Source organism: Amphiprion ocellaris, chromosome 11, assembly GCF_022539595.1.
Source record: "Amphiprion ocellaris isolate individual 3 ecotype Okinawa chromosome 11, ASM2253959v1, whole genome shotgun sequence".
Classification (NCBI taxonomy): domain Eukaryota; kingdom Metazoa; phylum Chordata; class Actinopteri; family Pomacentridae; genus Amphiprion; species Amphiprion ocellaris.
Window position 1 is genome coordinate 29,460,108 of NC_072776.1, and position 27,288 is coordinate 29,487,395.

General features: G+C 36.7%; 1 protein-coding gene across 10 annotated transcripts in view; it reads right to left on the minus strand.

Annotated features, from left to right (window-relative positions):
• Positions 1-27,288, minus strand: part of dgkh (diacylglycerol kinase, eta) — a 95,899-nt gene that overhangs the window by 54,570 nt on the left and 14,041 nt on the right. For 5 of the 10 annotated variants that reach the window (XM_055015615.1, XM_055015612.1, XM_055015611.1 and 2 more), the window contains 5 exons: positions 22,213-22,323; positions 19,200-19,358; positions 12,225-12,305; positions 2,129-2,233; positions 1,018-1,150 (listed from right to left, as the gene is read on the minus strand). In XM_055015615.1, the coding sequence (XP_054871590.1) occupies positions 1,018-1,150; positions 2,129-2,233; positions 12,225-12,305; positions 19,200-19,358; positions 22,213-22,323 (589 nt within the window). Of the gene's footprint in view, positions 1-1,017; positions 1,151-2,128; positions 2,234-2,423; positions 2,567-10,213; positions 10,363-12,224; positions 12,306-19,199; positions 19,359-22,212; positions 22,324-27,288 lie in introns of those variants that run through there. The other 5 variants (XM_055015617.1, XM_055015614.1, XM_035947930.2 and 2 more) reach the window with 4 other exon arrangements.

Genomic DNA, 27,288 nt, shown 5'->3' on the forward strand with positions numbered 1-27,288 from the left:
AACCTCTAAAAGAAGCCACCCAGGAACCACCTTGGCAGGGACTTGAGAAATGCAAATGAAAATGCAGTTTTCTGCTGCTGCTGCTGCATGATAAAATCTGCAGTTATTGCTAGCTGTTTGCAAGTTAACCCTAATTAGGCATGTATTTAGTGAACAAAGGATTCTCCAGTTGTGAGACCAAGTGCAGGAGGAAAAACCTTTGGAAATTTTAGGTGGAATTAGAGATTTAAATGCATTTTTCTGCTCATTTTAGGTTCAGAGTAGCAGTTTTAGTACCTTTGAACGCCACCTTGTTGCTGCAAATCCAGCAAAGTTCTTGGACTTTTCATTTGGCTTCAGATCATAAATGTGTCCTACAGGGGAGAGTTTTTTTTAAGGGTCTTTAGGGTACTTTGGATTGTTGGTTTCTCTGTTTAAAATTTGTAGGGTAAAGGGCTTCACCTTACTATGACAAGTGCTATGAGATAACGTGTTGTGAATTAGTGCTATATTAAAAAAATGAGATGAAGATTCTCAATGAGATACAGCTGGTTGAATACTTTGACAGTTGGACAGTTGCTACCATTAAACCATCAAGTAAACTGTGGAAAACGATGTGGAAATATTGACTTTTTTCTGGTTTCAACCGGCTGTTTTTATGCAGGTGATGGGAAACGCATCTAAGGATTTTGCAAAATGATCAAAACCAGCTCAAATAATTGCAATCAGGTGCTTTGTTGTCATTATACTGCGGTGCAGGACAACAAAATTGCGATATTTCGAAGTACAACGTGTGCAAACAAACATTTTCAGATCAGGCAGAACCCTTTAAAACTTAATAATCATGTAAAAGTGACAGGCTGCAGGGAGTTTGTGCTTTTTCCCGTCATTTTGACTCTTCGTTTCCATGAATTGCTACAACAGATGGTGCAGAATTTAAAGTTTTGATGATCTGCAGAGCCACATAAATGGGAAATGCACTCGGTACACTTAATATCCACCCGTTTGTGCAGTGCTGTGTGCGACGGTGTTTCTTACCTTCGCAGGAAAGGCCGTGAGACGTGACCCCGGACAAGCTATCTTTACAGACGTTGCAGAAGGTGGGCCGTGCATGGGAGCAGGCGTACCAGTTGTGCATCCCTGAGAAATGTTCCACATTAAACTGTGCCGTCTGGCGAAGGAGAAGTTAAAACAGGTTGGCAGCCACAGAAAGGCAACACAGAAAACACAATGTACTGCAGGTTGGCATGCAAAAATGACACTTAAAAATGCAAAAAATATGATATGAAACACCTTTTAGGCACTATTTTTCCCCTAATTGTTCATTTTTTTCCTTGCTGCTCTGCTGGAAACCTCACAACTACTTGAGCCCAGTGGGAGAAACTCTCCACTCAGACACTCATCAGCCTGTGATTTAACAGAAACTACACCTGGTCAGGAAAACGTACGAGGAGAAGCCACGGTGGCTCTGCTAGCAGTGTGGGCGTTGCAGCAGTTGGTGCAGCCCTTTGGATGTGTTTCGTAATTGTAACAGGTGCTAGTAAACTGGGACACTCGCATCCTAACAGTGGCACCAAAGGACGGCAATTAAACGCTGTTGTGTTGACATCTTGTGTGTGTTGCGAGCTGTGGGGTTGCTGCTGCTGCTGCTGCTGCAGTGCGCTGCAGTAAAGGGGGTGAGGGATGGGGTCTTATATAAGATTTCCCCTCTCAAATCAACGATATGAAAATACGGCAGCAGCAGCAGCGTCTTCCACAGACCGCCGCCGTCTTCATTTACAGGCAGAAAACGCAGGAAAAAACAAGCAAGTCAACAGTTTCGGAGACATAATCGGGCGACAACGTGCGTGATCCGGCGAGTGAAAAGGGGTTAAAATGCTGAGACGGTGCAGATTTGGAGGTTTTTGTGGGTCCGGGTGCTTTGGTCTTGTGCACCTGCGGCTACATGTGGGTCAATCCGTGCCTCTGCATGTGATTTGGGGCTACAAATCTCAACACGGGAACTTCTCAGCCTCCAAACGTGCAGCTCTACACCTGATCCGACAACATATCTGCTCATTTCTGTCCAAAATCTCCAGTTTAATCGTCTAATCTCTCATCTATTGTTGCTGCAAACTGTAAAATGTGTTGATTGAGGGGTCCGTCTTACCTCATAGTGCTCTCTGGACTGGACGGACTTCAACGAACTGATCCAGTCCTCCATCTCTTTCCTGTTCTCGGCGCAGAGGATGAGCCTACGGAACGGAGTGATGACCTGCGGGGAGGAAGCAGGAGCTTTTATTATGTGGTGATGCTCGAAAGGATGGATAAACCTCCTCCAGCCCGCGGCGGTTCTGAGAGGAAAACAGCGATCGGCTTCGAGGATAAAGCCACCAGAAGCTCCCTCCCTCCCTCCCTCTTTGTCTCTCTCTCCCTCTCCCTCATTAACTGAAGCTCTCTCACACCTTCTTGAGTTTTCTCCGGCGTTTCCTTCCTCCCCTCCTCTCCGCTCGTCTTCCTCATGATGCTGTGAGGAAGATGCGAGCTGACAGGCGAAGCTAAGAGCCTCCGTCCTCCCTCTGCACAGATGTATGTGTGTTTAAAGGACAGTCCCTGTGGAGAAGCCTACAGACACTCTGCACCCTTTCAACGCCGACATCACTCATTTATTTATGCTCCTCATCTCTTCTTTCTCTCTTTCCAAGCCGTCGCGTCCTCATCTTATCTCCATTTACATTAGCGAGAGGCTCAACAACATGAGAGATGATAACTGTGTTTCCATGTAACTGTCAAACGGATTTAAAGCAAACTTTTGAGATGTCGTAAAGAAACCAAATCACTTTTGAACAATAAACTACATGATCACGGTAGAAACTGGACATTTTCAGTGTAATTTTTTGATTAATTTACTGTTATTTCACAAATTTTAAGTTTTTTTAAAAAAAATAAATTTACAGATAATTAAAAGAAAGTATTAATTTGCATGTTGCATCAAAAGTTGTCCCAACATTTCAAAATAAATCTTTTTTTACTGTAAAACAATACGGTAAATTTACAAATACAAATATTTTTTAACAGTTATTTTACAGGTTTTTCCTGTTTTGTTAATTAAAAATAACTAGTAAAATCACAGAAAAAAGTACCAATTTGCATGTTGACATGTTGTTACAAAGGCCAAAACTGTCACTAAAAAAAGTCTGTTTTTAATTTATTTTTCTACAATACTTGATGTAAAACCAAAATAAAAAAGAACTGATTAACATGTTGCATAAAAATGTATCTGGATTTTCCCAAATAGTAATTATTGTTAAATTTGTGAACATTTAACAATAAATTTACACAATTTTTTTTACTGTAAAGCAAAAATATAAATTTACAAATATCAATCATTTTAACAGGTATTTTACAGGTTTTTCCTGTTCTGCTGAATTACAAATAACTATTAAAATCACAGAAAAAAGCATTGTTTTAACAAGGCCAAGATGGCAAAAAAAAAATAAAAAGAATCATCTGTATTTTTTTTTCAAATTTCCTAAGAACGATTTCTTTTTCTACAATGTGTGACATGTGAAAAAAGTGTATACATTGTAAAACATTTTAAAACTGTTTTCCCTGTTTTGTTAAATTCTAGATAATAACTTCATAAAATCAGTCGTAGAATCATAAAATGAAAGTGTCCACATCAAAAATATATATATTTAACTGTTATTTAATAGATTTTCCCTGATTTCTTAAATGACAAATAACTAGTAAAAATCATAAAAAATGTACGTTAAAAAATAATAAATAAAAAACTTTACATACAAGATATCATTGTTCAATATATGAATCTATGTAATCAAACAAAACCATTACTGCTTTTCAGTTAATTGTCACTAAGTTCGTAGTTATATTTACAGCATTAAACTCGAATCAACCAGTTTTATCTATTGAAGGAAAAGATGATATTTGTGTATTTCTGACACATTAAAATTGTCCTTTTTAATCCTAACATGAAGTTAGGGCTAGTCAGAGTTATAGGTTCGGCATTTTAAATTTGCAGCATATTTTTGTAATTTCAATGATATTTTTGTGTATATTGTGAAAATCTGTCATATAAAAAGGAAAAAAAATCCATAAAATTACAGATTTACATCATTACAGGAGTGAGTGTTGAAACGTAGATTGACTGGTAAATCCAGAGACTTTGCCATCTTATTATTTTAATAGTAATTAAAATGGCCTATATGAGGCACACATAAAAAAAGAAAAATAAAAGTCAGTGAGGCCTCTTTAACAGAAGTTCACACCAGACTGCATCTTGTGGCTGTTTAATTTACATATTATATCTGAGATGCTGCTGCTTCTCTCTAATCTCTCCAAGGTGACCCACATGCAAATTTTTATTTACTCTACCTGTACTTTATGGGCATATTTTAATTTACTGCAACATTCCTCACTGCAGTGACTGGTTTCATCATCTGTTACTGAGGACAGACATCAGCATTTTATATCTTCTCGCACCATTTTGTCTACCACAAGTAGACAAAATGGTGACAACTTGAAACTGAAAGTTGCCTCCAAAATTAAAAGACATCAAGTCAAAGAAGTCACCGGTTCGGCCGCATTTTGTCCAAATCAACGACCAAAATTAACAATATGAGATACAAAAACACCCCAAAAAAAGCCTTATCTTGCACACAGCTCATCTAGTTTCTTTGTCTCCAACAAAAACGCCGCCTGATTCATCGACACGTCGCTTCAGAGCTCCGTTATTGTCATATTTCCAATAACTGGATGAACAGTGAAAAACAAGCGAACTGATCTGAGGTCTGTTCGGAGCAGCAGCACCTGAGGCTTCAACCAGGTGTGGAAAAACAGCAGGTGCACAACAAACACCCACGTCACTGCCAGTGTGTGTGTAGTGTGTGTGTAGTGTGTGTGTAGTGTGTGTGTGTGTGTGTGTGTGTAGTGTGCACGAGCCTATACATGTGTGTGTTAGAGCTACAGCTGCTGCTTTTCTTTCTGCATGAAGCTACTGTTGCTGCTCACCATCTGCTTTACTGACACTTGTTGATCACAGAACTCGATACTCAGCAGATAGAGTGGCTTACAGACAACAAATCTAAACTCTGATGTGTTACAACAAAAGATTTGTGAAAGTCTAGTTGTATATTTTACCTCTTGTATCTGCATTTGGATATAAATATGTGTTTAAGTGTGGTTCAGTCGTCATTTTAGCAACAAATATGAGCAAAAACAATCTATTTTACTAAAATCTGAGATGATAAAACTAAAGATTAGTGACAGTCTAATTGCATATTTTAGGTCTTTTGTCCTGCTGTGGGTTAATACATAAAGACAAGTGGAAAAGAACTGTAAGTATCTGCATTTATATATACATCTGTGTGTTCAATCTTCATTTAAGCTACAATTTTGAACAAACTCAATCTATTTTTACTCATCATTCTAACCCAAAAGTTTAGTAATCTGATAGTTGCTTTTTGTTTGTAGCTTTTAAAACTGACAGATGAGTTTCTGTTGGTGGAAACTGAGCAACGATTTTGCTGATTTAAGGCACTATTTCATCAGCAGTAGTTAATATGTCCACTTTTTCAAGCCCAAACCACAAAATATCATAAATCAAAGTTGGGTCTGATAACGAGGTCTGATCGGTTTTATAATACATTATTTTTAAATGTGACGTGTTTCCAGCTGTGATGAGACATTTGCAGATGTTTGCTTGTGTGTTTATTTAATTATACCACAAAAGTTAAGGTTAAGGTTAGGTTAAAGTACAGCTAAGTTCAGGTTTAAGTTAAAACAATTCTTCGTTTTTGAAATTCTTTATGAGGAAAATTCCCCCCAAAAACACAAGAAGATGGTGTAAAAAATTTGAAATGCAAAAAAAAAAAACAAAAAACAAAAACAAAAGACAAAAGCTATGGAAAAATTCCTGGAAATAACTGCACTCCTTTTCTCCAAAATCCTCTCAAAAGTCTGACTCTTATATTTACACATATTCAAGTGTTTGTAAATTTAACTAATACTTCATACTGTATGTGTTTTATTGGCTTTTGGCTGCTCTTAACATTTAATTTTCATTCTATTTTAGAAAATGATCTGACAAGTTGACATCCTCCTTTGCCTGTTTCAGTACTTTATACTATTTCATTTTGTTCTACTACATGATATTTAATACTTTTATCCTGTCATATAATTTGCTGTTGTCTGGCTGCTCAATTCTGCTCATTTTCAATGTGTCATATAAAAAAAAAATAAAATAAAATATATATATATATATATATATATATATATATATATATATATATATATATATATATATATATATATATATATATATATATATATATTTTTTTTTTTTTTTTTTTTTTTTTTTTTTTTTAATTTATTTATGACTGTCATGTTAAGATACTTGCAGAAGTAAAAATGAAAAACTAAAAAATAAAGTATCTCACTGACTTTTTCTATCTTGTCACCACTGAAATGATGCTTTTTAAAGAGCTGCAAGGCCGTTGTGAGCTGAGAAAAGAGCTGAATGAAGAGACCTCAAAATTTAATACCACAGAAAAACTAAAAACACGAAAAGCGCATTGCTTTCATTCAAGGATTCGACAATGGATTAATTAAAACGGCTGCAGCTGTAAATGAGATGAAACCATGGAGCTCCCTGATCAATCACCTTAATCACTCTCGCAATCAATGTGACCCAAGACCTCTAATCAATAATCAATCCGTCTGAACAGAAAGCTCTGGAAGGAGAAGAAAAATCAGTATTTCTCAGCAGATCGGGGCTGCGTGGTCTCTCGCTGCCCTCGTCTCATGTTAAAGCTAACCAACGACTGACAAATTACTGGCAGCATTTTTGCTTCACTGTTTTCACATGAATCTGCTCATCGTTCTGCACAGAATCCCGTGTTCTTCAGTAGTAACTGTTGTGTATTCCAGAGGCAAATTGATCCCTTCGGACATAGATGCTGCCGCCTCTCCAGCGGTGTCTGGAGCGGGGCGGCGATAAGGATGAGGGTGGTTGCCAGGGAAACAGGAGAGGCTGTTTCCAAAAATGGCTCGAAGGCATCCCTCAAGTGTGGAAAACCTCCGCTGATGACCGACCCTGGCGTCAGAACAGAGAATTTATTGACAAATGACAGGCGGAGATCGTGTCAGTAGTGGTGTTTTTAGCCGGAAACCACCAAAGATTGAGTGACAACAAAGGAAGCTGAGGACACATGTTGGGCTTCAGGTGAACATTTTTAACTAACAGTAAGGTTTAATCCTCATTTAAGCTACAATTAGTCTGGGTTAATTGGGTTAATACGTGGATATATGTGGCCAAAAGAAGCAAACGTACTGCAAGTATCTGCATTTATATCTAAATTTGTGTTTAATTATTATTTTAGCTACAAATATGAGCAAAAACAATCTATTTTACTAAACTCTGAGATGCTAAAACTAAAGATTTGTGAAAATCTAGTTACATATTTTACCCCTTGTGTTCTGCTGTGGGTTAATACATAGAGAGAAATGGCAATCGAAGCAAACTCTCTAACTATCTGCATTTATATATAAATTTCTGTGTTAAATCTTCATTTAGGCTACAATTCTGAACAAATTCAATCTATTTTAACTCATTATTCTGCTTTAATTAACAGTGAACGTTGGAAAAAAAAAAGATTCAGACCAACCATAAAGTTTTAGAAACTGATTGTTTCTTTTTGTTTGTAGCTTTTAAAGCTGTGGGAGGAAAACTGATCAGTTATTTTGCTCATTGAAGACATCGTTTCTTTAGCAATTGTTAAGTTTGTCCATTTTTTTCATGCACAAAATCACAAAATCCACTAATCAAAGTTGGGACTGATAACGACGTATGATTGGTCTAATGATAAATTCTTTAAAAGTGACATATTTGCAGATGTACGCATGTGTTTAATTATACTAGATAAGAAATCTTTGATTCTTGAAATTCTTTAAAAAGATAATTACCCATAAAACAGACAATAGAAGCATACCAGCACATTTTAACTACTGTGATTGTACCACCAAGTTACTTTTAATAATGTAATGTATTAATGTAAGTTCTCCTCACCCCGACCTGTCGAGGCAGATGTCTGCCCTCCCTGAACCTGGTTCTGCTGGAGTTTTCTTTCTTTTGCTCCCCAAAGCCACCAAAAAACTTGCTCAAATGGAATCATTGGATTTCTCTCTACATTGGAGGAACATTGAGGCAGTTTTAGGGGAACTGGAACCTTCGAGTTGTTTTTCTGAATACAATAGACTAATTTAAGTTTCCTCACCCCGACCTGTCAAGGCAGACAAATGTTTGCTTCAGGGGAAGATTTTTAACTAACGGGTATCAATATGAAGTTTCTCCAGTTGATTACTTGTCAACAATCTGAACCCCTAAAACCCACCACTGGGTTAGAGAGGCATCTGGTATTTTTTTTAAATGTCTAATTTAAACCATTTATCAGAGCCAGAAACCATAACAACACAAGGAATTGTTCTGATTTTCAACTTTTTGACTTTTCATTTGGGAAACTGAGCCAAATCTGAGCTTAAAATTGTGATATTTCATCAAAACGACTTGATAATCTATATGTTTTGTGAAGAAAATTGCCAAAATGTAATGTTCTCTCTCACCTAAGTCTGTATAAAACAATTTTTTTGTTTCATTTTCCATACGGTCATAAAGTTTTTACAGACAGGATGTTAATTTATTGCTTTATGAATCAGAAAACAATGTCAACAGCCAAAATAATATCAGTTTTCACCATGTTTGGAGTATTAGAACGTTCTATAAACGAGACTGCAAGTGATATACAAACAAACTCGGCTGTAAAACTCCCTCAGAATCTAGATAGGAATAATAGTGGTAGGCTTGGTGTGTATAAGCAGCGCTGAAGGGGAGATTTTTGGCTCTTGACAGGAAGAAAAAACATAATTTTCACATAAACGCTTTTAGATATTTGAGTACTTGCATTTTCCAGTCTCTTCAAACTTGTTGTTTTTCACTCTGCTCTGCTCATCAACTCTATGAAGATGTTTCACCATGCTGAATGTATCATCTACATGCTCCTAGATTTACTGTTTTTGAACCAAGCTGCATTACTTTATGGATCCAGTTTGTTTTACTTTGCTCTCAATCTCTCAGGCATATCGTTTTTATACTTAAACACTGCCTGCAGTTTAGCTGAGAAGCCTGTTGATTTTTGTCATGACTTTGATTGTTGAGTGATTTTGAGGAAATGTCACAATTTTAAGCTTAGATTTGGTTGATTTTCCTGACAGAACCACAACACAAACATGCTTAGACCTTCGAGTCTGTCTGTTTCTACAGTTTCTGGTTCTGATCGTTGAGGTGATTTGGATCCATTTGTAATCCAAATAATTTTGTGAGCGTTTTAAAACCTACTGATGGGTGTTCAGAGAGTTAAAGATACAACTGAAACAAGCATCTATATGTGTATTTTTTAAGCAAAATCTCGCCTTAAAACACTTAACATCAACTGCACGACAGATCAGAGCAGCAGCACAAGAGCTGATGTGGAACTTCCTCGAGATTCGAGTCACGTATTCACGGCGGGAGGTAAAGAGAGAGCCGATCCAATAAGCGGCGATGAGAGGCAGCCAGTTTCGGCTTCGGGTTGGGCTGAGCCGAGTCCCTCACGTGGACCTGAAGGTGCTGCCGCTGTGCGCTACAACAGCAGCCTCATCATGCATTCAGACGGCACAGCAATGCACGGTCGCAAACACTCTTTAAACACAACATGCACACAAAAAGAGAGAGAGCCGTGCATCCTCAGTCTGTTTAGCTGCTTTACCCCTGAAAACACCAGACAGCCATGCATCTTCTGTCTGTTTTATGCTGCTTTACTCTTGAAAACACGGCTCAGACACCAGATTTGCTGCATGTTTACTGCCTCAAACAAAGAATGCATATTAATTACATAACTGCCTTCAGTGCATTGCAGATAAAACTAGTGGAAGTCATTCATCTGCACACATGAAATCACCCAAACAACCAACCTGCATAGAGGATGCCAGCAGCATCACTCATCCTCAGGGGGAAGCAGACAGACAGCAAACACCAGGACAGACAGACAGACAGACAGACAGACAGACAGACAGACAGACAGACAACAGACTCAGCAAAAAGCCTCCTCTGCAGCAGTGATCTCCCCCCTGTTCTCTCCCTCCTCTGATTTCAGCCTCCTAAAGCTGCTGTTCCTGCAGGTGAAGCGACGTTCGCCGTTACCTTCGCCGCTGATCCTCGTCTTCGGTCCGTCCTCGGAGCTCTAACTCGCCTCCTCCTCCTCCTCCTCCAGTGCTCCCCGTGACATCACTCCAGGATTTCCTCCACTGCACAACCTTTTCTGCGTCACCTCACCCTGCAGTCGCCCCCCCCCCCTTTATTCATTATGCATTTCTGTTTTCTCCAACTTCCCTTTTCTGAAACCTCCTGCACACACACAGCTGCACACACACACACACACACACAGCAGCAGCAGATCTTATTTATGAATATGGCAGACGTTAATCCGATCCAGGCACTCAGTGGAGCGTTTCGAGGCAGTGGCTATAAATAGCCTGGTGTTCTCCTCCTCCTGCCTGTTTCTTATTATAGCAGAGACATTTATAGGAATGACGGGTCACTATGAGCTCCTTCTGTTTTTATCCTCGTCATAACAACCTCGTGTCCGTCCTCCCACGCTCACCTCGCCTCCCTGAACAAGCCTCCATTCACAGCAGCATCACTTGTGGATGAGATGAGCAGCATGTGACAGAAACACAACGAGCACTGATGGGAAATAGAAGAGCAGCGACTAAATATAAATAACTAGAGCTGACATTTATCAGGTGAATCACCATCCATGTAGGGCAAATCTGGATTTCATGTAAACCAACATCTAGCTGAAGGTATAATTACTCCTAATAAAGAATAATGATGCAACTAACGACGATTTTTATGTCAGTTCTTCCATACTATCTTCTCGATTAGGTGTTTGGTCTCCAAAAAGTGCAGAAAATGTCAGAAAAACCAATGAGAACTGGTTTTGTTTTGTCCACAACCCAAAGATATTCAGTTTACTGAGACAGAGGAGGAAAGAAACTAGAAAAATTCATATTTTGGAAGGTGTAATCAGACAACTTAGATCTCTGAAACCAACTATTTAGGAAAATAAAATCGACTGAATGCAATCAACACTTCTGTGATTGGAAGAGATGTTAGTAATTTAACAAAACTGGAAAATCTGAGCAAATTCTTTCAAATGACAGCAAGTATTTGTAAAATAATTTCATTTTTATCTGAGTTAAATCCAGCAAAATGGTGGAATTTTACAGTCAAACTTTGTCAAGGAACAAATTACTCTAAATCTACAGATTTTTGAAGTAAACATTTTATGGTAAACCAATCTCTAGCTGTATAATGACTAATAATAATAAAAATAATAATAGTAATACAACTAATGATGACTTTTCTTGTCAATAATACTGTACATTATCTCCTCAAATAGGTGACTGCTCTGAAAAATGTCAGAAAATGCTGAAAAATGTCATAAAATCAGTGAAAACAAATGTCTTATTTTGTCCACAACCCAAATATATTCAGTTTACTGTCACAGAGAAGCAAAGACACCGGAAAATATTCACATTTAGGAAGGTGTAATCAGACAATTTAGATCTCTGAAACCAATTATTTAGAAAAATAAAATCGACTGAATGCCATCAAGGCTTCTGTGATTTTACAAGATATTATCTGTAATTTAACAAAACTGGAAAATCTGAGACAATTCTTTCAAAAGACAGCAAATATTTGTAAAATAATTTCATTTTTAGCTGATTTAAATGCAGCAAAATATTGAAACTTTACAGTCAACTTTGTCAAAGAACAAATTCCTGTAAATCTACAGATTTTTGAAGCAAACTTTTTGTGGTAAACTAATCTCTATTTGCATAATGACTAATAATAACACTAATAATGGTACGACTAATGATGACTAATACTATCTGTAGTTTAACAAAAAAGGGGAACATAAAAACTATAAATTGTTTTGAAAATTTGCTTTTTTTTACTGCGTAACAGAGGTTTATTTCTATGAAAGAGCCCCAACAGCCTCCAGATTAAAGGTCCTACAGCTGCAGTACAGCGATGCAGCCTGCAGAGCTGATGTTGAGGCGACTCATCGGTCTCATTGTTGAACACGTGCTGCTGTATGACCCACAGTGTTTTAATGTGAGAGTGGAAACACTGAAGATCCACTCACCGTGAAGCTGTTGTTGACATTCTTTGTGCTGGATTCTGCAACGCTGGCGTCCGACAGGTCGACCTCATCGAAGATAAGGGACTGCAGGACGGAAGGAGAAACACAATGATTAGATTTGAATTAAAGCTTCATCATTCACAGCTTATTGTTACTTCTATACTAACATGAAGACAGCGATGTTACGTCTATACCAACTACTACATGAAGATAGCAATGTTATGTCTATACCAACTACTGCATGAAGACAGCTATGTTAGGTCTATACTAACTACTGCACGAAGACAGCAAAGTTACGTCTATGCCAACTACTACATGAAGACAGCGATGTTACGTCTATACTAACTACTGCATGAAGACAGCAAAGTTACGTCTATACCAACTACTACATGAAGACAGCGATGTTACGTCTATACTAACTACTGCATGAAGACAGCAAAGTTACGTCTATACCAACTACTACATGAAGATAGCAATGTTATGTCTATATCAACTACTACATGAAGACAGCAAAGTTACGTCTATACCAACTACTACATGAAGACAGCGATGTTACGTCTATACTAACTACTGCATGAAGACAGCGGTTACGTCTATACTAACTACTGCATGAAGAAAGCTATGTTACATCTATGCTAACTACAGCATGAAGACAGCGATGTAATGTCTATACCAACTACTACATGAAGACAGCGATGTTACGTCTATACCAACTACTGCATGAAGACAGCGATGTTATGTCTATGCTAACTACAGCATGAAGACAGTGGTGCTACGTCGATAGCAACTACTACATGAAGACAGCGATGTTACGTCTATACCAACTACTGCATGAAGACAGCGATGTTATGTCTATGCTAACTACAGCATGAAGACAGTGGTGCTACATCTATACCAACTACTACATGAAGACAGCGATGTTACGTCTATACCAACTACTGCATGAAGACAGCTATGTTACATCTATGCTAACTACAGCATGAAGACAGCGATGTTACGTCTATACTAACTACTGCATGAAGACAGTGATGTTACGTCTATGCTAACTACTGCATGAAGACAGTGATGTTACGTCTATACCAACTACTGCATGAAGACAGTGGTGCTATGCTAACTACTGCATGAAGACAGTGGTGCTACATCTATACCAACTACTGCATGAAGACAGTGATGTTACGTCTATACTAACTACTGCATGAAGACAGTGGTGCTACATCTATACCAACTACTGCATGAAGACAGTGATGTTACGTCTATACCAACTACTGCATGAAGACAGTGATGTTACATCTATGCTAACTACTGCATGAAGACAGTGGTGCTACGTCTATACCAACTACTGCATGAAGACAGTGGTGCTACGTCTATGCTAACTACTGCATGAAGACAGTGGTGCTACGTCTATACCAACTACTGCATGAAGACAGTGGTGCTACGTCTATACCAACTACTGCATGAAGACAGTGGTGCTACGTCTATACTAACTACTGCATGAAGACAGCTATGTTACATCTATGCTAACTACAGCATGAAGACAGCGATGTTACGTCTATACTAACTACTGCATGAAGACAGTGATGTTACGTCTATGCTAACTACTGCATGAAGACAGTGATGTTACGTCTATACCAACTACTGCATGAAGACAGTGGTGCTACGTCTATGCTAACTACTGCATGAAGACAGTGGTGCTACGTCTATACCAACTACTGCATGAAGACAGTGGTGCTACGTCTATACCAACTACTGCATGAAGACAGCGATGTTACGTCTATATTAACTACTGCATGAAGACAGCGATGTGTCAGCAAAGCAGATCTTAAATGAACACTTGTCAGGATAAAATGGAAGCTACTGCAAAAGTCACAACACTGTACACAAACGAACAAAGCTGGTGCTCGAGTAATGAAAATTACAATTTTAAAAAGCATTTCACAAGCTGCAGATGGTGCCACATGTCCAAAATGCCTTCAAGGATGAAAAATGAGTACAATGTACATCTTATAATATCCCCCAAAAATGAGGCAATGTAAAGTGAAGGTGGAGGAAGAATAAACGAAAAACCAGACTTTCATTTCCCTCAACATAGAGATGTCATGGAGAGTATTACGTCATGGCTACACTGTAAAAAAAATTAAAACAAACCAATGTTTTGAAGTATTTTTAAAAACTATTTGTGGTTTAAACAGATATTTTTGAATTAAAAATAAAGTCTTATTTTTTCTTCTTTAAAAAAATGTTAATAATCTATTGTTATTTTACATCTAATCTTAGAATAACATAATTATTTTTTATTGTATTTAAATCTATGAAAAATGCCATTATTTTCAAGATGGTTGCAGTTGTTTGAAAGAAAAATTAGAAATATTTTTTTTATCTGATATTTTACAGATTTTCCTTGTTTTGTTTTTGCTTTAGTCATGTATATTCACACACAATGCTATAAAGTTCTGAGAGAATCTTTACTTTAAAACAATATTGTAAATTTACAAATATTTTTAACAGTTATTTTACAGAATCTTCCTGTTTGTCGAAACTATAAATAAACATTAAAATCACAGAGAAAAGAATTAATCTACATGTTTACTGGAGAATTTTAAAGAAAATACACATAAATAAATATATAACAACCATTTTAAAAATCAGTATTTTTTACAAATAGCAATAAATTATTTTGTAACATTAGATATTACAATGTATTTCACTTTTTTCACTTGGATCATTAGTTTTCTTTTTTACAGTTTTACAAGTTTATTTTTTTATAGTTTTATTGTGTTTAATGAAAGTTTTTTCTTTTTTATAATTTTTTAAAATTACAGTATTTCATTTTTTACATGTACTACATTAAATTTTTTTAAACAGTTTTAAATTTATTTTTATTAAGGTTTTTTTTCTTTTTGCAGTTTTTAACCTTAAAGTATTCCACTTTTTACATGTAATTTATTGGTTTAACAGTTTTAAATGTATTTTATTAAGTTTTTTTTTACTTCTTTTTACAGTTTTTAACATTACAATATTTGACTTTATAAATGTTTTTTTTCAAGGATTTTCTAGTTTTACAGTTGTATTGTTATAGTTTCTTTTCTTTTTTAAAACAGTTTTGTATTATTTTAATTAACGTTTATCTATCTTTTCTGGAATTTAGTTATTTATTTTGGTGTCCGGTATAAGTGAAATGTTACAACCTTGACTTCCATGTATAATATCTACCATTCCTGCATTAAAATGTTCAATAATGACTGTAGCGATAGTATATATTCAAGTTTCTTTTCTAAAGTCAAAGAGTACAAGAGCCAGTTCCTCCTTTTTATGTAGGGAGGCTGTTTCTTCATCTAATATGCTTTTATTTTGCTAAATGAAACTACCATGTCTTGTCTGCCGGGGTTAACAAAGGAAGTGTGAAGGGAAAACTGATTGTTTACAAACATTCTGGTCAAGAAGTCTGATTTGTCCACAACGCAGCAACAAAACTTCCTCTCTACATTTAAAACAGACGGCCTGACAGCCAATGTTAAAGCGTTTTATTGGGTTTTCTGGAGTGTGCAAACAGGAATGCGATATCCTGACGGAGGAGGAATGGCCTCTGACTGGGAGAGTGGGAGGAGAGAGCAGCTGTCAGGGAAAACCTGGATAACAGCCGTCTGCAGAGGGAAGCCGGCCAGCAGCACCGAGAGCCTCCACATACGAGGACCAGCGGCAGCTCACCAACACCAACACTTGGCAGCTTCACGGGTTTGAGCTGCTGAGCGTCAGGAAGTTCAGGAAGAGTCTGGAGGGAAGCTAATGTAGGCTGACGATGATGGAGGACGAAGACCAGAACAGACCTCAGATACCCAAAGATCCAGAGACCGGCATCTCCTCAGCAGAATCAGAGAAACTCCTCCACCTCCTCCACTTCTTCTACATCCTCTACTTAATCTATTTCCTCTATTTCCTTTACTTCATCTACTTCCTCTATTTCCTTTACTTCATAATCCATACTTCCCACCTGAACTTTAACTCAAACTGTTTTCAGTCTTCAGATCTGGCCTTTTGGATGGATAATGAGACGTTAGACACCTCTTTGGGGTAGTTTTTGTTGTGTTTTTGTCATCAGTTTGTGCCTCTTTGAGGTAGTTTTGTCTCTTTGTGTCACTTTAAGTCTCTTTGAGGTAGTTTTTCATCTTTTTGTCCGAAGCTTGTGTCTTTTTTTGTTGTGATTTTGCTTCTTTTTGTGTTTTTTTGAGGTGTAGTCTTGTCTCTTTTTTTGCTTGTTTTATGTCTCCTTGGTAGTTATGTCTTCCTGTCTTTGTTTTGTGTCCTTCTGCTGTCATTTTGAATCTCTTTCTGTCGTTTTGTGTCTCATTGGGGTAGTTTTGTCTCTTTGTGGTGAATAGAAGTCTCTTGAGGTGGTTTCTCATCTTTTTGTCCTAAGCTTGTATCTTTTTTTTTGTTGTCATTTTGCTTCTCTTTGTTTTTTGAGGGGTAGTCTTGTCTTTTTTTTTGCTTGTTTTGTGTCTCCTTGGTAGTTTCGTCTTCCTGTCTTTGTTTTGTGTCTTTTTGTGGTCTTTTTGAGGTAGTTTGTGGGTGTTTTCCATCGATTTTATCTCTCAAGTAATTTTGCCCATTTGCTGTCATTTTGAGTCTGGCGGTTTTTCTCTCTTTGGGATAGTTTTGTCTCTTTGAAGTTACTTCAGGTGTCTTTGGTCTCACTCTGTGTTTCTTTAGGGCAGATCTCAGTGACAATTTTGCATCTCTTTGTGAAACTTTTGTCTCTTTGTGGTCACGTTGCATCTCTTTGTGGTAGTTTTTTGTCTTTTTGTGGTTCCTTAGCATCTCTTTGGTCTTGTTTTGTGTCTCTTGGGGAGCACTTTGCACATTTTGTCACTTATTTCATTCCTGATCTCGCTTCATGCTGAGGCTCTGTTTTCATCAGACTTGTTAACTAACCCATCCATGCTGATGAGGGGAGTAGAGGAGTTTCTCTAACAGACAGCAGAGAGGTGAAGCCTCTTGATGGATCATTGAGGAGGTTGTTGTGTTTATAAAGTGAAGAGCAGCACAGCAGCCAGGTAACCTGATGGACGTGGAGACGATGAGATCTTATCTAAACACATGAACGTCTGGCCGCCACAGGAAGCGCTTCTCACTAAATTTAAATGATTTCATTTAATAGAAGCAGATTAGGACGAGCAGCACAGTGTGAAACTCTGAAAGCCACAATCATCACTGTGGATGAATTACTTTAACCGTCTGAACCCCAAAACTGAGAAAAGCACTGTTTTTACCAAAAAAAAAACAAAATCAGATATCTTTTTTTGTTGAAGATTTGTCTCTATTTGCTGTCGTTTTGTGTGTTTTTGTTGTTTTGTGTCTCTTTGTTGTCAATTTGTGTCTCTTTGTTATCATTTTTTGTCTCCGTTTTGTGTCTCCTTAGGCCACTTTTGTGTCTCTGCTGACGTTTTGGGCTCTTTCTTGTCAATTTGTGTCTATATCGTTTTGTGTCTCTTTAGGTTAGCTTTGTGTCTCTTGTGTGTCTCTTTGTAGTTGTTTTGTGTCTTTCTTATCAATTATTGACTCTGTTGTCATTTTGTCTCTTTCTTGTCATTTTGTGTCTCTTTCTTGTCGTTTTGTGTCTTTTAAGGTTAGTTTTGTGTCTCTTTGTCGTCAATTATTGTCTCTATTATCATTTTGTGTCTCCTTAGGCTACTTTTGTGTCTCTGCTGACGTTTTGTCTCTGTCAATTTGTATCTATAACAAAACAACTGTTTATAGTTGTTTTGTGTCTCTTTGATACCATTTACTGTCTCTCTTGTCATTTTGTCTCTTTGTCATCATTTATTGTTTTTGTTGTTTTGTGTCTCTTTAGATTAGTTTTGTGTCTCTTTAAGTTAGTTTTGTGTCTTTCTTGTCGTTTTGTGTCTATTTGTAGTTGTTTAGTGTTTCTTTGTCGTCATTTATTGTCTCTGTTGTTGTTTTGTGTCTCTTGCCGTGTGTCTCTTTCTAGTCATTTTGTGTCTCTTTGTAGTTGTTTTGTGTCTCTTTGTTATCAGTTATTGTCTCTGTTGTCATTTTGTGTCTCTTTCTTGTCGTTTTCTGTCTTTTAAGGTTCGTTTTGTGTTTCTTTGTAGTTGTTTTGTATCTCTTTGTCGTCATTTATTGTCTCTATTGTCATTTTGTGCCTCTTTAATCTACATTTGTGTATGCTGACATTTTGTGTCCCTTTCTTGTCAGTTTGTGTCTCTTTCTTGTCGTTTTGTGTCTCTTTAGGTTAGTTTTATGTCTCTTGTCATGTGTCTCTTTCTAGTTGTTTTGTGTCTCTTTGTCGTCATTTATTGTCTCTGTTGTCATTTTGTGTCTCTTTAGGCTACTTTTGTGTCTCTGCTGATGTTTTGTGTCCCTTTCTTGTCAGTTTGTGTCTCTTTACGGTTGTTTTGTGTCTTTTAGGTTAGTTTTGTGTCTCTGTTGACGCTTTGTGTCCCTTTCTCGTCAGTTTGTGTCTCTTTACAGTTGTTTTGTGTCTTTCAGATTAGTTTTGTATCTCTTTCTTGTTGTTTTATATCTCTTTGTAGTTGTTTGTGTCTCTTTGTTGTCATTTATTGTCTGTTATTGTTTTGTGTCTCTTTCCTGTTGTTTTATATCTCTTTGTAGTTGTTTGTGTTTCTTTGTTGTCATTTATTGTCTCTGTTATCGTTTTGTGTCTCTTTCTTGTCGTTTTCTATCAAACAGAAACAGCTTTGGGGTTCAGAGCGTTTGCTAGCATTGATCTCCATGTGACTTGAGTTTCTCTCTGTGTTCTGAGTCCAGTCTGAGCTTAAATCGACATTATATGTGATGCATTCAGGTCATATAGTAGGAAATGTTAAACAAAGCTGCAGTTTCTGCACAAAATCAGTCCAATTAGCAGTAAAATGTTTGAATGTTGAGGCTCAGTGGACCCATATGACATGAATGCAGTTCTGCTGGTTCTGGTTCTGGTCCTGGCTGCTCTGTGCTGACCCGGATCCTCACTAGTCCCTCCTCAGAGCCGCTGGCACCCAGAGGTGGAGGGGAGCGCCGAGCACCCGTCCAGCACACCGACAGCACTCGCCAGCAAACGCGACTCCTGGACACTCGGCGCAGAGCTCGCTCCTGCCAGCGCGCCAACGCACTGCCCGACTGGACAGGAGCACACGCACACACACACACACACACACACGACAACAACACAACAACAACAACACAACAGGTGGTCCAGACCAGGAGGTTCGGTTAGAAGGCAAAAAAGACGTCAACAAGAGGAAAAAGTTCAGGTTAAAATCCAAAATGTTCTGAAAGTAAAAACAGGAAAATCAAAATGCAAGAAATCAATTAAAGTGATGAAAGAAAAAAGGAAGAAATTCTGGATTCTCTGTGTGTTGTTTTGTGTCTTTGGCCAAGTTTTGTCTTCATGTGGTTGTTTTGTCTCTTTGTAGTCGTTTCGTGTCTCTTTGTCATAGGTTTGTGTCCCTTTGTTGTCATTTATCGTTTCTTTCTTGTCATTTTGTGTCTCTAAGTTAGTTTTGTATCTCTTCAGGCTAGTTTTGTGTCACTTTCTTATTGTTTTGTGTCTCTTTCTTGTTGTTTTGTGTCTCTTTAGGCTAGCTTTGTGTCTGTCCAGGCTAGTTTTGTGTCTCTTTTCATTTTGTGTCTCTTTCTGTGTCTCATCATGTTGTGTTTCTTTAGGCTGATGTTGTGTCACTTTCTTGTTTTTTGTGTCTCTTGTTGTTTTGTGTCTCTTTAGGTTAGTTTTGTGTCTCTTGTTGTTTTGTGTCTCTTTAGGTTAGATTTGTGTCTCTTGTTGTTTTGTGTCTCTTTAGGTTAGTTTTGTGTCTCTTTAGGCTAGTTTTGTGTCTCTTTCTTGTTGTTTTGTATACTTTTGTCGTTACTTATTGTCTCTGTTGTCGTTTTGTCTCTCTTTAGGTAAGTTCTACATCTCTTTCTTATCACTTTGTGTTTCTTTTGGTTAATTTTGTGTCTCTTTCTTGTTGTTTTGTGTCTCTTTAGGCTAGCTTTGTGTCTGTCCAGGCTAGTTTTGTGTCTCTTTTCATTTTGTGTCTCTTTCTGTGTCTCATCATGTTGTGTTTCTTTAGGCTGATGTTGTGTCACTTTCTTGTTTTTTGTCTCTTGTTGTTTTGTGTCTCTTTAGGTTAGTTTTGTGTCTCTTGTTGTTTTGTGTCTCTTTAGGTTAGTTTTGTGTCTCTTTAGGCTAGTTTTATGTCTCTTTCTTGTTGTTTTGTATACCTTTGTCGTTACTTATTGTCTCTGTTGTCGTTTTGTCTCTCTTTAGGTAAGTTTTACATCTCTTTCTTATCACTTTGTGTTTCTTTTGGTTAATTTTGTGTCTCTTTCTTGTCATTTTGTGTCTCTTGTCATTTTGTGTCTCTTTCCTGTTGTTTTGTGTCCCTTTAGGCTAGTTTTTGTGTCTCTTGTCATTTTGTATCCCTTAGTTGTCACTTATTGTCTCTGTTTTGTGTCTCTTTGGGTTAGTTTTACGTCTCTTTCTTGTTGTTTTGTGTCTCTTTGCTGTCATTCTATGTCTGTTTAGGTTAGTTTTGTGTCTCTTGTTGTTTTGTGCTTCTTTAGGTTAGTTTTGCGACTCTTTCTTGTCATTTTGTGTGTCTTTCTTGTCATTTTGTGTCTCTATGCTTTTGTTTATGCGTCTTTCTACTAATTTTTTGTCTTTGAGATAGTTTTATGTCTTCATGGTTACATTTGTGTCTCATTACTGTCAGTTTGTGGCTCTATGTTGTCATTTTGTGTTTCTTTGTTATTATTTTATAATTTACTTGGCAGTTTTTGTCTTTGGTTGTCACTTTGGGTCTATTTTCTTGTTATTTTGTGTGTCTTTGTTATTGTTTTGTGTGTCTTTGGGCAAGATTGTCTTTACATGGTTGCGTTGGCTCTTTGTAGTCATTTTAAGTCTCGTAGTATTTTTGTGTCTCTTTGTCATAGTTTTGTCCTCATTTATTGTCTCTGTTGTCGTCTTGTGTCTCCTTATCATTTTGTCTTTCTTTCGTGCCGTTTTGTGTCTCTGCTGACGTCTTCTGTGTCTTTCTACTCATTTTTTCTGTCTTTGGACTAGTTTTGTCTCTTCATGGTCATTTTTTGTCTCATTGCTGTCACTTTCTTGTCATTTTTTGTCTGTTTGTCTTTAGCCTAGCTTTGTCTCTGTTTGGTTGTTTTCTGTGTTTTCTAGTCTTTTTGTGTCCCTTTCTTGTCATTTTGTTCCTTTGTGGTGTTGCTTTGTGTCTGATCGCTGTCGTATTGTGTGTCTTTGGGCTTACTTTGTCTCTGTGTGGAGGCTTTGTATCTGTTTCCTTGTGGCTTGCTGTCATTTTGTGTGTCTGTGGGCTAGTTTGTCTTGAAGTGGTTGGTTGTGTCTTTGTGGGCACTATGTGTCCCATTGCTGTCATTTGGTCTCTCTTTCTTGTCATTTTGTGTCTCTTTTTAAATTTTGTGTCTCTTCTGACATTTTGTGTCTCTTCTGTCATTTTGTGTCTCTTTAGGATAGTTTTGTGTCTCTTTCTTGTCATTTTGTGTCTCTTTAGGATAGTTTTGTGTCTCTTTCTTGTCATTTTGTGTCTCTTTCTTGCCATTTTGTGTCTCTTTGTTATCATTTACTGACTCTGTCATTTTGTCTCTCTTTGAGGTACCTTTGTCTCTTTGTTGTTGTTTTGTGTGTCTTTGGGCTAGTTTGTCTTGAAGTGGTCGATCTGTGGCTTGTTGTCACTTTGTGCCCGTGTTGTAATATTGTGTCTCTTTGTTGTTGTGTGTCTTGGCTGTTATTTTGTGTCTCGTTGTTATCTTTGTTGTCATTTTGTCTCTTTGTTCACAGCTCATGCCTCCTTGCTGTTGTTTTGTCTCTGTGTGTTCACTTTGTGTCTCTTTGTTATGATTTTCTGAGTTTTTGTGGTCGCTATGTGCCTCTTTTGCGTCTTCGTTGTGTCTCTTTCACCCGTCTTTGCGGCTGCCTGCAGCTAAACCATCTCACCTTGGCATCTTTGGCGTAGTAAAGAGTTCGGCCTCTGAGTTTGAAGTAGCGTTTTTTCCATCTCTGGAAGGAGCTGGTTTGTTTCAGCAGTAGACCCTCCTTGATGCTCGTCTGCAGGAGAAAACACGACACAAATACAAGTTTTACACCAGAAAAGCAACACAAAGTTTCTCTCTCACATGCACAACTCCCTGCCGTATTTATCAACGGGAAACTGTCGAGATAAAAACTGTTTACGTGTGCGAGCGGCAATTTTCTGCACGGGAGACGAGGAATCGGCCGAAGAAAGGAAGCGCATTAAACACGGCAGGGTCATTTCTCTAAAGAGCCGTAAACACACATCAGTCATTCAGCCGCAGAGCAACAAGAACGAAAAGAAGCAGAGAAAAGAGAGAAAACGCAAGAACAGCTTCATATTTAGAACTTCTCCATCTGCTGAACTCAAACACTGTAACTCCCAAATACAAATCCTCTGTTGTCCAGTACGACAGACTGAAAATCCTAAGAGATGCACATCTTAAGATTCCCGTTTAATGATGAACGTTGCACAAATTAAAAGCATTTTATTGTGTTATTCAAAGCGAGGCTTGTTTTTCTTGGTGAGGAATTCTGCAGTTTCTTTTTAAGCTCCAGCCGACAAGAAACGGTGTCGTGATCAAGTTTAAAGAGCTTTTAACTTGAGCTTTGGATGCTTCACAGCTAAATCAATCAACACAGGCTGAAATCTTTATTATTTTTAAAATTAGCTGTTTTGGATAGAGTTTTTTCTCTCTCTTTTTCTCTTTCTTTTTGCTTTTGCTTAAATTTGCTGCAATCTCAAAATTAACAAGTAAAAAAGTAAATTAATAAATTAATAAATACATAAATAGTTTGACTTTAAGGAAATTATTCACATATTTTACAACCTGGGCCTTATTTTACTATATTTTTCGGAACAAATTAATATTTGGGACAATCATGACTGGAAGATTATTGTTGGTTCGTTGGTGCTTTTTGTTTGTTTGTTTTTTTTTGCTTTCAACCTCTAACCTCAAAGCAGTTTCTGGTTTTTCCTCACTATGGGCTCATTTTTCACTGCAGTATAAAGACCTGCATCGCTACGGAAACACAACAGCCATGAATTCTGATTTTTTATTTTTTCTGTGCAGTGTGACATAAATCATGAAAAGACAGAAAAAAAAGAGTTATTTTTAAAATTAATTATTTTACAAAAAATGTTTTTTTTTAAAGGAATCAATATGTATAAAATTTTCAAGTGTACACAGGTTTTTACCAACAGTGAAAATATGCTGACTTCTCATAATATATTTTTAGTTATATACATTTTTACAGCCTCTACAAACTTGTTTTTCTCTCTTCTCTGCACATCAGCTCTAGAAAGATGTTTCACCATGCTGGATGTATCTTCCAACAACTTTCTCCTCTGTGTACTGTTTCTGATCCATGCTGCATTTATTTTATTCATCCAGTATGTCCTATTTTTGTGTAATTCTCTTGTCATCTCATTTAAAATGTGTTTCTGTACTTGTCTCCTCTCTGTTATGTCCAAACACTGCCTGCAGTCACAGTTGAGTCAGTCACAGCGTAGCTGTTGTGGAAAGAAGCACAGAATTTTTCTATTTTTATTTACAGAATCTTGTTAGAGCAAATTGTATATTTTCTGTAAATTTTAAAATAAAATGAGGCAGTAGAAAAAAAGCGATTTTGATGAAATATCAGTTTTCAGATTAGTTGTGATGTTTTTTTAAAAAAGAAAACGCAACTTTTAAAGTTGACATCTGAGTTTTAGTTTCATAGAGTTAAAAAGTATATATTTAAAACCCATGTAGCTGATGATGTTTTGGGTACTTTGCAGTCACTACTCCATCAGCACGAACACTGATTTAACTTAATAGACGATTTTGAATTTAACGTGTGTCATGAGTTCTCAGTTTTGGAGATCAACGCAGAAGTTTTTGTACAGAATCTTCTTTAGTTTTTTGCAAGTTAAATGAGAAATGTGGAATAAAGTGATGAAATATCATGATTTTAAGGTCACATTTGTTTAACCTTTCCCATGGAATGACACAAGATGTGTTTAAAGAAGATCGGACAGTTGAAAATCTGATGATTCTAGTGATGGTTTCATTTTTTACACATTCTTATTCTTTTAAATTGTATATTATTATTATTATTATTATTATTGTTAGTAGTAGTAGTAGTAGTAGTAGTAGTAGTAGTAGTAGTAGTAGTAGTAATAATAATAATAATAATAATAATAATAATAAAGATAACATAACTTTCAAACCAATCAGTGAGTTTTGAGGTGAACTGAATATTTTCTTTGTTTCTTGTAGACGTTTTATACTGTTAAGGCTGAATATCTACAAAGAGACTTTTACACAAACTATTCTCACACCCCGGTTCCATTTTATGGTGTTTCTGAGGAGGAGGGAAAATAAAAAGGCAGTAAAACCACTGGATGATAAAACGAAGATGGAACACGTCACACAGTGAAGATGATTGGATTTTTTATTCTTTTAAATAAAAAGCTTCTTGTTTCGCCGCCTCCTACAGAGCCAAAGTGTGTGTGTGTGTGTGTGTGTTTGTGTCACATCAGATCAGCACAAGTACACACACTCATCATCATTACGACCACCACACAAAAAACACACACACTCGGTGGTCGTACAGAGCAAATACAGCGAGACACGGAACAGTGGAGGTGGAAAAGATAAAACACACACAGATGGAAATGCTGCTGCGTGGAAGAATATCATTCACACACATATAGACACGCAAAGTAACACACACACACACACACACACACACACACACTGAGTCTATTTATAGCGAAGGAAGGCTGCTCTCTTTGGGAAGAATTACAAACAGACAGAGGCTGAAGCTGACATCCTGCCCACCAGCTGTGTCAACTTAAACACAGAAAACACTGCAGCACAATCACACACACTACATATACACACGACACACACACACGACACACACACTCTGGTATGTCACACTGCAAGAAGTTGCATACATGACCGTACATCACACAGATTATTACTTATGATGAATCTGTTGCAGCTGAAACTTGTTATTTCATCCAAACCACAAAAAGGAATTAAAATATTTTCCTCTGCTGCGGCATTCTGAGCTTCAAGCGTCTTCTATGATTTCTGCCTTCGCTGCTGCACAAATAAAGATAATAAACACTAAAAAACATGCAACTGCAAACTGCAAGATAAAATAAAATCTAATTTTCTGATTCAGAAAAACTTTTTAAATATTATTTATTCGAGTTTGGTTGATATAATAATGTTGCATGAACTCAATATTGTGTCTAATTTCAACTCAAATTTCTGCATTAGCTGGATAAAAACTACATTCAAGTTGTGGTATCTTAATGAAATTGGTTTGATTTTCTTAACTTTATTTTTTACTTGATGACACACATTATTGTCACACAACTTAAGCATTTGTTGTGACTGAAATGTTATAAAAATCACATTTTCAAGTGTTGATTAGTACAAAAAACAACATTTTCCTGTGGGAGTGTCTGAACTGCAGCATTATCTTTAAGTATAACAGCTCTGAGATCTCTTTCTTTATGATTTCTACTTTATTTCTGTATTAAAAAAAAGCTTTTTAAAAGACAACATTTAAAATGACGAAATGCAACACAGAAAATCTACCTTCCTGATTTAGACAAATCTTTTCAGTTGCAAACATTTATTTGAGCTTCATTGATATAATAATGTTGTATGAACTCAATATTGTGTCTAATTTAAACTCAAATTTTTGGGTTAGTGAACAAAACCTGCATTAGAGTTCATGAAAATGGTTTGTTTTTCTTTAAGTTTGGGATTTTTTTTGGTTGAATTTAATTTTAAGAGAAGTTGTTAAAAATCTGATTTCTGCCTTCATTCTTGCACAAAAGCATCATTTAACACTAAAAAACCTCAACAAACTTTAAAAAGTAATTCAAGAGACTTTTCCCCACCATTTAATTATATTCATGGCTGCAAGATAAAGATCCTCCTTTAATGATTTAGATAAACGTTTTAAAATGCAAAAGTTATTTTGACATATTTATATATTAGTGTTGGTGCATCAACTTAAAAATATGTATAATTTACACTCAAAATTCTGCTTTGGTTGATTAAAACTAAACTTCAGCTGCTGTAATTTAATGAAATTGGTTTCCTAACTACATTTAAAACACTTTAAGCTCAGTTCAGATGATGCATATTGTGTATTAAATGGAGTTTTGCCTGAATAAATACAATTCAAAAGACATTTCAAGCTGAGCATCACGTTTTAACAAATAAATTCCACTAAAGTAATGATTTTGAGGAGCCAGTTTTAGTAACACCAGTGGTCACTTGGAAAAATGTTGTGCATGTTGATTCCAGTTTTTTTCAGGTGTCGTAAAACAAATAATCAAAGAAACTGAATTTCAGTTTTGACCTTTTTTGATTTATGACATTCTATTAGAAAACATATTCAGATGTCTGCTTAAAGTCTGGATATTTAATCAAAATCATTTTACTCTACATGTCTCATTTTTACAAATTTGCCAAAAATATACAATTTATTCAAATGAGAGTCTGTTAAAAACAAAAAAATCTGCACTTTCTGTCACAACTGAGGGTCAATGACTGATTCTGCTGTGACAAATAGTCCTTTAGCAAAAATTCAGACTGTCAGCTGAACTGCAGGCAGTGTTTACACAGAGCAGAGAGGAGATGAGCATGGGAACAAATTAAATATATAAATAGATAAATATCTGTAGTATGTAGCATCTCTGTGTTTTTTTCCAGTATTGGTAACACCTGTGGACACTTGGAAAATGATGTATATTTTGAGTTTTTTCAGTTCTTATAAGACAAATAATCTAAGAAAATCAACTTTCATAAGGCAGATAAGGCATTCTAACTGCACGGAAGACATTTCTTGTTCTCTCTCCTTCTAGTCCTGGTTGTTCTGTTTCCATGGAGGTGGAGAATTTTATATTGCAGTGAAAAATGAGCCCAGGAGCACAAAACACCCATAAACTGCTTAGAAGTTTAAAACAAACCTTACAGGGACAGAATT